We start from the raw sequence: 12,278 nt of genomic DNA, 5'->3' as shown, positions 1-12,278 counted from the left end.
AACATTCTAATAATGTATAGCCTCATTGTATTTTAGAGGTTCTGAATAAAATTTTAGAAATTTGAGAATCTAAATCATCCATGATGGAAAGATGGTTGTTTTTTGTTCTTTTAGTAAGCTGTTAGATATTATTAGAGCATCAAATTATAAGCTCTCAGAGCATCCATGTAGTCACAAACGCATCCATTGTAGTCAAGAGTGTATAGAGAAAATCATGCGAGTGAGAAAAACCAATAGATTCCAGTAGTTGGCAACAGAGAGAGAGAGAGATTGTTCAAAGTGCGTTATTGAAGTTATGGAGAGAGAGAGAGAGAGAGAGAGAGAGAGAGAGAGAGCAACCAAAAGCAAGCTTCACATCAAAAACATGTGGTCCTGAGTACATGTTTTATTAGCAGAACAATACTAAAAACTTACTTCTAGTAGCAGTAGTAGTAGCCATTGTTGCAGAGAAGCCTCAATGTGAAATTGTTGAGAGAGATGCTCCCTATGTTTTCTTTGAGAGAGCAATGACATTGAAATTCAAAGAGCCAGGATTCTTCTCAATGAATTCTTTTATAACCTTTGCGGCGTCCTGCAATTCAAAGAACACGTTTTGCAATACTTTGCAAATTTAGCAAAGCAAGATAAAAGAAACAACATGAAGAAAAATGCACAGATTTTGGTGAGAAATTGAGAAATAATCCAGAGACAACTGAAAAGAATGATATCTAAAATTAAATGAAATAATCCAGAGACGAACTGAAAAGAATGATATCTAAAATTAAAAGAAATAATCCAGAGACAAAATAAAAACAATGAGATGAAAAATGGAATGAAATTACCTCGAGCAAAGTGTTGGGTGATGATGGACCATGCAACACAGTCTGAGACTTCCTCCCATCAAGCTCATAAAGTCCTCCTAAATTAACATAGCCATGACAAGACTCAGATTAATTATTACATCAAATAAAAAGTGGATTTACAAATCTCTCTCTCTCTCTCTCTCTCTCTCAAACACACACACAAGCCTGCATATTCTTTACACTAAGCCCTAATGGGGAACCAATTTGAATGCCAACCAGCCCTCTCTCTCTCTGTCTATCAGTGTGTGTATGTGAAAAAGATAATATAAGCCAAAGCCAACACACTTAGCATAACCCACTTAAGAGAAGTAGGGATTCATAGGACTCCAAAATTTGCACTTATGTAGAATAAAAGAAAAAAATTTAATTCAGACAAAAAAGGGAAAATTAATCTGCCATTTTGATTAACACATAAGGTCCATTAAATGGATGGTAGATCCAAGCATTCAAGATGTCAAAACCTTGTTATGGAAGTTGTTTATTTTCGAGTCAAGAATGTGCAGAATTTCAGCCCAATATAAAATCTTGCTAGCTTTGTGTTCTGAATCTCTGCTTCCACCATAGCTACAAGACAATCCAAGCCCATTGGCTTATAGCTCTAGTGCAAGCACATAGAGAGAGAGAGAGAGAGAGAGAGAGAGAGAGAGAGAGCACCCAAGCATAAACAATTTGAATGTCATTTAGTTCCCCCACGTGCTTCTTCAAAAAAAAACCTTCTCTCTCTCACAAAAACCCCCCCTCTCTCTCTCTCCATTCAAGACAAAAATAATACAAACGAATTACATGAATGAAATCAACACCCAGACATATGACAAACAAAATAAATATGAATTAAATGCATCAATTAAATAATAAACAACGAAACATGACTCATACCATTCACGCACGTGAAGCATATGAAATGAGTGTCAACATTGGTGTTCACATCTGGGGCCTGAGAGATACACAACACACAATACGCATTACGATATCAAAAGAATTTATAGTTAAGGGAAAGCATACCACACACCAATAGTGCATCGGTAACATGGTACACAAATGGAACATCCACCATCCATTTCTAAAATGGGTGGTGGAGACGAATCATGCTGAGTTGAGTGTTAATTATCGGACTATGGTTGATCTGCATCGTCCATTTAAGGTAAAGTGGGTGGTAGACCATACACCAATAGGCATATGCCGTTGTTGTATAACATATGTCCTCCAACTAGGCAATTGATCAAATGGCGCATTAACATGACATAAACCATAAAGAAAGACCAAAATGAACCCCTATTATCTAACCCACTCAAGCCTTCAACCAATATAATGAAAAAAGAAAAATGAACACAGAGAATAGGGTTGAACAAATGTTTTGAAACCACTGTTTGAAAACTCTCTCTCTCTCTCTCTCTCACACACACACACACACACACACATACATGCGCAAAATAATATACAACATTTTACACTCACATTAAAAGTAGGAACTGATTTCTCACCTCTGTGTCCCCAGCAGTAGCTGCTACACTGTGTGCAGCTTCCATTTCCGTGTCCTTCTCAAGAAAATTTGCACGCTATAGAGCAACCAAAAAGAATAATTTTAACTATTACGAGGGAGATTAATAATCAGCCGGCAAACATATTTCGAACTAAGTATGGCTAATCCAACAAAAAGCAACATGAAATTGTGGAGGACCTCCAATGGATCCATGTTTGCCGTTGCTTTAAAGAACTTGTCCAAGTAAGACCCCTCGACTGTCACGAAGAGAAAATATAAAAAATATAAGAGAAGAGTACCATTTAAGTTATCAGAAGAAAATTAAATAATCATAATATGATAAATGTTCAAGTTAGAAGTGGTACAAGCTTGAGCTCTTTAGTGTTCAAGGCATAAACAGTTCAGAGCTCGAACAAATGTTCACTTCACAGATAGCAAAGCGCATAACTTTTTTCCATATCTATAGGTCACTCACCAAGGACATAACAAGCAACACTGAAGTTTTGAATACCCCTTGTGTATGTTCATCATGATAAGGAGGCAAAAATTTTTTTAAAAGGAAAATAAGAGAATAAGACCGTTTACTTTTAGTACGAGGTCACTGTGCCCCGCAGCATTACATGTGAAACTAGGCGGTTAAGGGCATGGCATGCTACTGACCGCTCTCAACATCCACAAAAGATTTTTCTTGGACGTTGTGACACACTCCTAGCAGTCTGATTTTATATCTGAAAGCCTGGAGTGCTTGTGACCAATAAAAATTAAAAGGTCTTATGTATACAATCTATTTTTAGAAATAGACAAGGCATACACTTTGGGTTGCTTTCCAACCTGATTTCTCTTGATTTATGTAAATTTCATTATTATATCAACGAATAATGTTCATCATACACAAAAAAAAAAAAAAAAATCTTGTACTATGTAAACTGAGAATCAGTGATCAAATTATATGCTCCATAGGACTGGAGTAAAAGATTCCATTTCTTCCATAAATAACTGCATTAAAATCTCTAGAAAACATGCCTGTGATACTCCTGGTGCTAACTCATGGCTATTGAGACTGCTCATAGAGTCTAGAGCCATTGCAACAAATCTTGTTTTCTAAAATCTTTTGGTGATCTAAATTTTTGGGAAATTTTCAAAAATTTCTTGTTTTCCCTTAGCAAATTTGCTGATAAAATTTGAAAGGGAAAAACAAAAAAAGAAATCTAGAGAAACAAAGACCTTGATAGAAAAATAAAACCTTTGTTAACCTAGCTAACGAGGAAGGAAAAGCACCTAACTGATAATTTTCACTACTTGTCAGGATTCATAGCACCTAGGAAGTATTTATTCCAAACAAAGACAACCACCAAAAAGTGCCATTAATCACAAATCAAATTGGGAAATCAGTAGTTACTAATGTGGTTTAGACATCCAGTTAAGGCAAAACACCAGTTAAATATATTTTACTGCATTGCTTAGTAACGACAACTAGCAAGTAAAAAGTAATCTAGTCACTAGCAATTGGCAGAAGATAGATAACCATAAGAACAACTGTATTGTATTTAAAAATAATAATAAGTCAGATGGACTGAAAACTACCTTAACAAAAAAAAGAAAAAAGGAAAAAGAAGCATGCATTAGTGAAATTGTAATACCAATCAATGAACTGAAAATAAAGGCTTACTGAGCTTAATTTCAGAATGTACATTCCCCATAGCATGAAGAAGCCCAACAGTTCCACATGCATTGCCCACTGTTTGTCTCATAAAATATACTTCATCATTTCCCTCCTACATGCAAGAAAACACCTTTCACTACTAAAGAGAAGTCAAGAAGTCGAGGTAATCTATTATGTGAAAGAAGTAAGTGATCCCCTGGTTGAAATAGCAAAATGGGTAAATGACCATCCTTAATCATGCATAAAAAATATCTTGCACGAATGAAGAATAAAATTTCATTGGCAATGGACACCTCGAATCGCTCGTGGAATTGATAAACACTAACAGCCATCAAACAAGACCAACTTTCGCTGCTTGTTTCAAAATACACATTTACAGTCTTGGGTTACACAAAGTTTCAGTTTCTAAAAAAGAAAGTAAAGGTTACAAGATAGGTTTATGAAGGACATGAAAAACCTAGTTGTCAAAGATGCAGCAGTGGTGAACATTGAGGAATTGGTCCCAGCTAAGCGGTTCAAAACAATGTAAACTAACATCCAAACTTCTTTTAATTAAAGAGAATGTCATGCATTTTGACTCCATCATGTATTATTGTACATGCCCGTGTTGAAAATATCCTTATTCTACCTTCCCTTTCTCCAGAACTTCTTGTTCTTCCTCCAATTTTCTCTCAGCTTCACTCTACAAAATGTAAAATATCATTCAAGCTTCCAAAGAAAATAATTGAGGAAGAAAAGTAATGCTCATCCATAACTACCACAAACTTATTTAAAACAGATTGGAGTAGCTCCCTAAAGTACCATTTAAAAAAAAAGAAAGTAGATCCCTAAAGCAACCAATGGAAATCAATCAAATAATTGAGCAGTTCCATGTCAAAACCACACAGATCACACTTTCGTATATTATAAACTTCGGAAAACTAGCATAAATCCACCCACATCAAATAAAGACAGAATGTAACACAAAAAAAAATGAAATTTCCCAAATCATAAAGCTTATTATAGCATTTCAAGTCCATTAGCTTTCAAATGTGCATGGATTAGAAGTATGGAAACAAGGGAAATTTGACAAAAGTAACCAGAGGGTACAATTAACACTATTTTTGTTATTATTTTGCAAAACAAACTAGATATAACCTACTACACAGGAAACTAGCAACGTTAAAAAGTTCAACCATGAACGATAACTGACAATAGAGATTTAACTAAAGATACTCATATATAAGTTGGCATAGTTACTAAGGGAAATTCCCAAATGCATTAATTAGACATTGCAGCAAACAGTTCTCTTCAGAGTCCAAGTTACAAGCTCGGCGTACTTTTCAAGACCCTGAATTCCATAACAAAAAGCTAAATCAATGTTATTACCTCCAATTTGCTTTTGCTAAAGAGGTTGAAGGATTTGAGTGAGGCCTAAACGCAAAGCAAAGTTTGTTTCAAAACTTTCCACCTCAAGCATCAGCCCTCTTCTGCTGACCTTTCTATATTTTTTTCTAGATTTTGTGGCCATTATGGCTGCAAACTCCAGAGCAAAAAAATTTCCCTTAAGATAATTTTCACCCCCACTCTATTGGGTGGTTATAACTCTTTGTCTTCTTTCTTAATTCCTATGCTAAGATTAGTTACTCTAGTAACTTTAAGATTTCATAATCTTAATATGATCATCCCTAGTTAAAACTTTTGTGGTGGTTTCTGGTCAAACTTCCATTCAATAAAGATTTCAGAGATTAGTACAATTTTGGGCTAGTTTCTGTTATTATCACTCATCAGTTGGGAAATTCTAATGCTCATCTGATCGAAAAATTTTTATTTATCAGCATTCAATTATTTATCCGCATTTAAGATTTCTTTTGGCATAAGGACAGCTCAAGAGGCTGGCAATCCTAGTCCTATTCTCAAAAACCTTCAAAGTTCTTGTGGAATCTGACAGGTTACTGCTTGGAAAAAAAACTAAAAATAAGTCTCAGCACACCAAAATGTTGCAACTTCCACGCCAACGATGTTTTTGCATGAGGGGAAAAACCAAAATTTAAAATTTATGCAGATAAGATTTCTAGAAAACAATAAATAAACAGAGAAATTTAGAAATTTTGCCACATGGCCAAACCTTGGAGAGAAAATTGAGCTGAATTTCAGGAAAATTTGAGAATTAAAAAATGCATCCATGCGATTCAATGAATAAATAAACAGATAAAACACCAAAACAGGCAATATTGCTTAGAGTTTATGTGAAGGATGATCAAATTCGTCTGAAATTAAGGATATCATAAATAAATTATGGATTTTGGCCACTCCACCCATTTCATACTCAGCATCAAAATTAGCCAAAATGTATGACTCTCTGATTTGGGGAATAGCGCTCACCTCAGCTGTGATGGGGTATAGGAAAAGCACTGCCAGGACAGGCTTGGGCACCATTTCCAAGAGTTCTTCATCTAAACCATATACATCATAAAACTCTGCCTCTTCCTCTGGAAGACCAAGCCCCCATAGAAACTGAAAAAGATTGGGCGGGGGGGAAGCAACAAAAAAAAAAAAAAAGGAGACCATGTCCATAAAGAAATATCAGCATTGAACTACTAGATTATCTGCCATAGAAATTGCTTTTTATCACAACAAAAAAAAAGTTGTGAATCACTCCAAGAAGTGAAATTAATCTATCTCATCCATCAAATTTCTGACTGAATCATAATAAATTAAAAAGCATGCAATGTGAAACAGTAACATTCTGTTCCATACAATAAACCTAAAATTTTGTAAGAAAGGAAAAATAATAAGAGATTTAAAAAAATCCATCCACTGAAACACATAAGTGAAGTGTTATTCAACTAATACACCATTAAGATTCGCTGCTAACAATAGGTCAAGAAAATAAAAGTATCTTATTTTTTTTCCTTTTCACTGGATAAGCAATATGCCAATTATAATAATAGAAACAAAATGAGAAACCTCACAGTTTGGCAGATAAGATAGCATCCCATTGATGATTGAGTAGAAAAAAATTCGTGTGCAAAACATTTGATTATATCAGCGACACTATAGTACTCTAGAATTCAATGCATCCATTTCAACCGTCGCTTAAAATAGGATTCCGACGGCAACTCACAAGGGGTCCAAGCCCTATCCCCCATAGTCACGAGTTCGACTAGAAATATTCACCGAGAAAAATTTAAATTAACTGAAAAACAGGGAGAGTAAAGTGATTATGGTTTTCTTGGCCTGGAATCACCAGCATCCTGATCAGGTCTGACTCTTCTGAGTCGGACAGGAAATTTTACAAACACTTATTTCAACATGTGAACTTCTTATGCTATCATGAAAAGAAAGGAATAAAAGTTAAAGTCCAAAGCCAAAAAAGATATACCCATTAGGCTAAATAAGTAACGAGCCTCAATCCATGCCTTATTAACTTGCACTAGGATACCTCTTCAAAAAAAAACTATGATAAAATAATTTTCGATATCTAATTAAACATTAGAATGATTCTTGAATGGTCCTCTTTGATAATTCAGACCCAGTTACTTTTCTTAATTCTAAATGAGTTAGATTGATAACTCAGATCAGTGTTTTAAGGTAAGGATTGCAGTTGAGTCACACAACTTGACTTGGGAAAGTCTTAAAAATAACAATAAAACCTCGGGATCTAGTAAAACCCGGCTGGTTCCCAAGGTTCTTCTTCCAGACTCGGCAGGCTGCCGAGCCGGTGCCAAAGTAATTCAGCAGTGTCCAAGTCAGACTCACTGACTTTTTGGACACTGTTTCGGACTTAGTCTAGTGATTGATAACTGGTAAGAGTTGAGACCAATTACAGGAAACTGAAAAGATGAAAATGCACTGAAAATGAGGACAGTGGATGGAACTTTAAAAGAAAATATAATCAAATAAGGTGAAAGATAATCAGAAAAAAAAAAGGAAAAAGATTGGAAGCTGATGTATAAGAAAAAAAAATTAAAATTAGGAAACAAAATACAAGAAAAACAGAGAACAGTAAAATATGAGGAAAATCACCGAATAATATAAAATGACATTAGGACGAAATGTAAACAAAGAGGAAAGATGAACTTAATAATGAAATTAAATGAAATAATGAAACTACAATCAGGAAGGTGATACAAATAACAGAAATTCGGCCTAATCAAGAAAATCAAAAGGGAATAAAAACTGAATAAATTGGAAAAGAAAACAGAAAGAAAATAAAATAGTAGGACAATGAGCAGTAAGGCAAAATTCAGAATAACAGAGAAGAGCAAAAATTCAAATCAACTGAAAAATAAAATGAAAGAAAGCCTAAAAATAAGGAGAAAGATCGAAGAAATTTACCTACTGACTAGGGAATAAAATGATCTACCAATAAGCTAAGTAGAATTTGGGGAAAATAACAGTAAAAGGACCTGGTAAATGAACCACAAAATGTGGGAAAAATAAATCAAAAAAATATTTTGAAATATTAATAAAAAATTGAAAATCAGAAAAATCAAAGGAGACAGCAAAATTATCTAAGAATAATCGGTAAAAAAGAAACATATGAACAAAAATAAAATTAAACAAGTAATAACAGAAAAAAAAAAAAAAAAAAACTGATACATAGAACTAATTAAGGCTAAGAGAGATCAAATAAAAACAACAAAAATAAGAGGAAAAATGACCTGATTCATGATATCAGGGTTTGCTTCAAGGGGAAGCCATCTTTTAGCAGAAGGCCTTTCGTCAAGATCCATTAAAGCACAGTTTTCTGCGCCTTTTTTTCACTGTCTCACAAATTTTTAGAGAGAGAGTAAATTTATCGACTCGAAGACAGTGAAAACAGGGGATTTCTCTGTCTAGATTTTGTTTTGGAAGGGAGGTGTTTTGGGAGGAAGGAAACGCAGCTTTTTGGGAAGGAAGAAACGCAGCTTCTCTCTCAAGTTTTGCCGAGGGAAATTGGATTTTAGGGAGGGAAAATGGTTTTCTGAATTGCTTTTTCGGAGGGAAGAAACGCAGCTTCTCTCTCAAGTTTTGCCGAGGGAAAATGGTTTTCTGAATTGTCGAGTGAAACAAATTTGAGGGAAAGAGGCGAATGGTATTTATAGGTGTCGATGAGTAGAGTACGGCCCAAATGGAGGTGGCAACGGGTCGCGTGGACGGAACCTAGAGCTTAATAGTACTTGGGTTCAGGTTTTGGACCTAACCCAACCAGTCTGTCCAAAAATTGAACCCATATAGATCGGGTCTCTGGTCTAATCGAGTACTTTGCCACCTTCACTATGAGTGTTTTTTTTTTTTTTATCCATCTTGTTGCCATTATATACTAGTATTATTGGCAACAACATCCCAATCACCCGCCGTTAGATTTCAAGCCGTTTAATTTGTCTCTTAATAGCTAAAGATTACTGCAAGTATACGATCCTTAATACACCCAAACGAATAGGGCTTAAAGTAAAAGTATTTTATCTCCAACAGTTTATAAGTAATGGTTGAATACAGCTAGACTCAGACCCAGACCCAGACCCAGACCCGGACCCAAATAGTGTTCCGATCTAAGTTTTGGACCCGGATCCAACCCACCAGGTCCAAATGCTAAACCCATGTCGTGTATACCCGGCACGTCTCGAGATGGGTCTCGGTCCATTGCCACCTCTATGCTCAATATTATTTGCTATTGACAAAAATAACCTCCAAAGTTATCTACCATTGACGAAAATAACCTCCAATCAAGGTGAAATATCATTAGAATGATCCAACCATTCAATTATCTGCACAAATAAACTAATTATGTAAAGGGGGGTGATCAATTTCAATCGAAAATAAACCAATTATGGAAAGGGGCTAGGGCTGGGGTCGTCGTGGTAGCACCAATTCCAATTGAGATGAAATATCATTAGAATGGTCTAACAATTCACTTCTTTGCACAAATAAACCAATTATAGAAAGGGGCTGGACCGTGGTGGTAGCACTAATTATGAAAAGTTGATATATAGTGTATATTGTAACATATTATATAGATCGTCCATTTTCAAGATTTTCAAGTATTTATAGATATGTTCGATCATTAAATTTCATGCGTTTCACTCAAAATGGATTTTCTCACCACCCTTGGAATATTTTATGCCAAACTTATATCTTTCGATAAAATTTGGAAGTGTGCCTTACTTTGATTATTTATTATTGGCACTTTATTGAAAAACACCCTTACTTAAAAGTCATTATTCACTCAAGTAAACATGTTATTATATGGGAAACGTTTATATAAAGTGATGCTCTAAACAATCAAATTTGAGCCAACTTCAAAAATTTCACTATAAGACATTGTTTTGATGCCTAAATATCTTTGAATTGATCATCTTGACATCAAAATGCATGGACATGAGAAAAGTCGGATTTCAAGTTTTGTAAACAGTGTATTTTGGAATGTATTTTTTTACCGTAAATTTTCAAGATTTTCAAGTTTTTATAGATCTGTCGATCTACACTATTTTTAAAGCTTTGAATTTTATAAATAAATATAAAAATATATTTTAAGGGCATCACAAAGATTTCCAATATTGAAACTACATTTATTGACACCATTTGAAGGTAAGCTCTAATTTGATTGTTTAGAGCCTAGTACAAACTGCACCCTTGTTATATTGAGTGTATGGGGCTAGTAAAATATGTCGAGCAAAACAAAAATGAGTGGATGATGCTAGTAAGATATGTGTGTTTGGGTAGTTTGACTCGGGTGGCCTGGATAGGAATCCTAGGGTCCAAGGATTCGGGTTTGGTACGGGTATAGTAGGGTCTGGGTTCGGTGCGACAGAGTCAGGGCGTATAGTTCAATTATATGTCATCCAAAGTCAGGGAATTGACCCGACATTTATAAACAATGTCCCCCTTAATCACCATTAAAGTTTGGGGTCAATCTAGGATATTCAAAGCAATCGAGGATGATAGTATGCCTTTAGCACTAGCACTCTTGTTGCCTAGTCATTTATTACAGGAAGCATAGTATGCCGCTTATGCCACCCGTGATTTTACATCATGATGTGGTTTTGGGCGGCGGTGTGTCAGACGTGCAAACCACTCACATATATTATATAATTTGATTGTTTAGAGCCTTGGCTCTGTACAAACCGCACACATATATTATATAATAATATATAACATGAAAAACATATGTCATGACCCTGCCCCCTGACCCCTACCCTTCCCAACTGGAGGGCGACAAAGTGTGGGATCGCAACGTGATATAAATACGGAATCAAAGCAAACCATGAATTAAAATAAACTCATAACAAAGGGCCACAAAGATAAGCAAAACAAAGCCATTTATACGGATCCAACTTCAAATATTCTTTTACAAAAGGTTCAAGACACTATTGGCCCGTCAACAAAATACAATATACATCCATATGACATTGTGGCCCTGCCACCAGACACCAACAATTACAAGCTTCCTGGACAGAACTCGCGCGCTTCAAAATCCGCTGTCAAACTGTACTCTACATAGAAGAGGAAAGAGAGGCATGAGCTAAAAGCCCAGTAAGTAAATCAGTACCCTGCATTCATGCCTACAAGCTTATTAATAATGACATGGCCCACAGTTCATCAAACATCATACTGGCATCAGAAAGTAGAGTTACGCCTCAAAATACGTACACTAACATCATAAAATGAGTATTGTTCAGATGTCGGAGCATCGACTATTCCCTGAAATGGCAATTACCTTAATGCTTATCACAGTCACAGTCAGACAATCATACAGACAAAAACATAAAATAATTATTTATTCCCGAAGTATAAGTCACCTCGATCATGCAAAGTCAATCCTACAACTTGGAACTTCTACCCTCATTCGAGAGGGAGGACAATGACAAATAGAGGTCCCATTTCATATTGTCATCACTCGTACATACGATCCCCAACGCTCTTTGGGGTTTTAATAGGCTAAGGCCTTGCAAGACACGACCCTCTCCTTGTACCTTCAAGCGAGAGGGCGTTACACTACCATTGGAGGACCCAATGCGTGGTACCCATAACAAATTTGGGGGGCGTGACCCACCCTATTATTTACAGTTACCTTCCGACTCCACACCTATCATAGAAGTCGAGGAACATAATATCCACTACCAATGGAGGACCCATTACGTAGTGACCGAAAATCACATATAACAGAATTAGAACATCAACTACCAATGGAGGACCCATTGCATAGTGGTCATAAATCACATATATCAGAGTTCATATAACAGAATCAGAACATCCACTACCAATGGAGGACTCATTGCATAGTGGCTAGAAGTTACATATATTAGAGTTCATATAACAGAATCAGAAC

The 12,278-nt window shown here is 35.6% G+C and overlaps 1 protein-coding gene across 2 annotated transcripts; it reads right to left on the bottom strand.

The window, feature by feature from the left end:
- Nucleotides 1-221: 221 nt before the first annotated feature.
- Nucleotides 222-9,020, bottom strand: UCH3 (ubiquitin C-terminal hydrolase 3). 2 transcript variants are annotated; one of them, XM_011622895.3, is made up of 9 exons: nucleotides 8,632-9,020; nucleotides 6,350-6,481; nucleotides 4,614-4,667; nucleotides 3,992-4,097; nucleotides 2,521-2,579; nucleotides 2,324-2,398; nucleotides 1,719-1,776; nucleotides 822-898; nucleotides 222-571 (listed from the first exon to the last, which is right to left on the bottom strand). In XM_011622895.3, the coding sequence occupies exons 1-9, from the start codon at nucleotides 8,701-8,703 to the stop codon at nucleotides 485-487; spliced, it is 720 nt and encodes a 239-aa protein (XP_011621197.1). In that variant the 5' UTR covers nucleotides 8,704-9,020; the 3' UTR covers nucleotides 222-484. The 2 variants fall into 2 exon arrangements, with proteins under 2 accessions (XP_011621197.1, XP_011621198.1); XM_011622896.3 differs by lacking the exon at nucleotides 4,614-4,667.
- Nucleotides 9,021-12,278: the final 3,258 nt, after the last annotated feature.

This window comes from Amborella trichopoda, chromosome 13, assembly GCF_054954075.1.
Source record: "Amborella trichopoda isolate Santa Cruz 75 chromosome 13, AtrichopodaSantaCruz75HAP2 v2.0, whole genome shotgun sequence".
Taxonomy (NCBI): Eukaryota; Viridiplantae; Streptophyta; class Magnoliopsida; order Amborellales; family Amborellaceae; genus Amborella; species Amborella trichopoda.
The sequence above is the reverse complement of the archived record's forward strand: the minus strand, read 5'-3'. Positions and strand labels throughout refer to the sequence as shown.

Excerpts from the sequence above, each read along its gene's own strand:
- UCH3 (XM_011622895.3), bottom strand. The coding sequence starts at position 8,703 with ATGGATCTTGACGAAAGGCCTTCTGCTAAAAGATGGCTTCCCCTTGAA. Across the intron at positions 1,777-2,323 it reads CTACTGCTGGGGACACAGAG|GCCCCAGATGTGAACACCAA; the intron begins GTGAGAAATCAG and ends TGTATCTCTCAG. Across the intron at positions 572-821 it reads CACCCAACACTTTGCTCGAG|GACGCCGCAAAGGTTATAAA; the intron begins GTAATTTCATTC and ends TTTGAATTGCAG.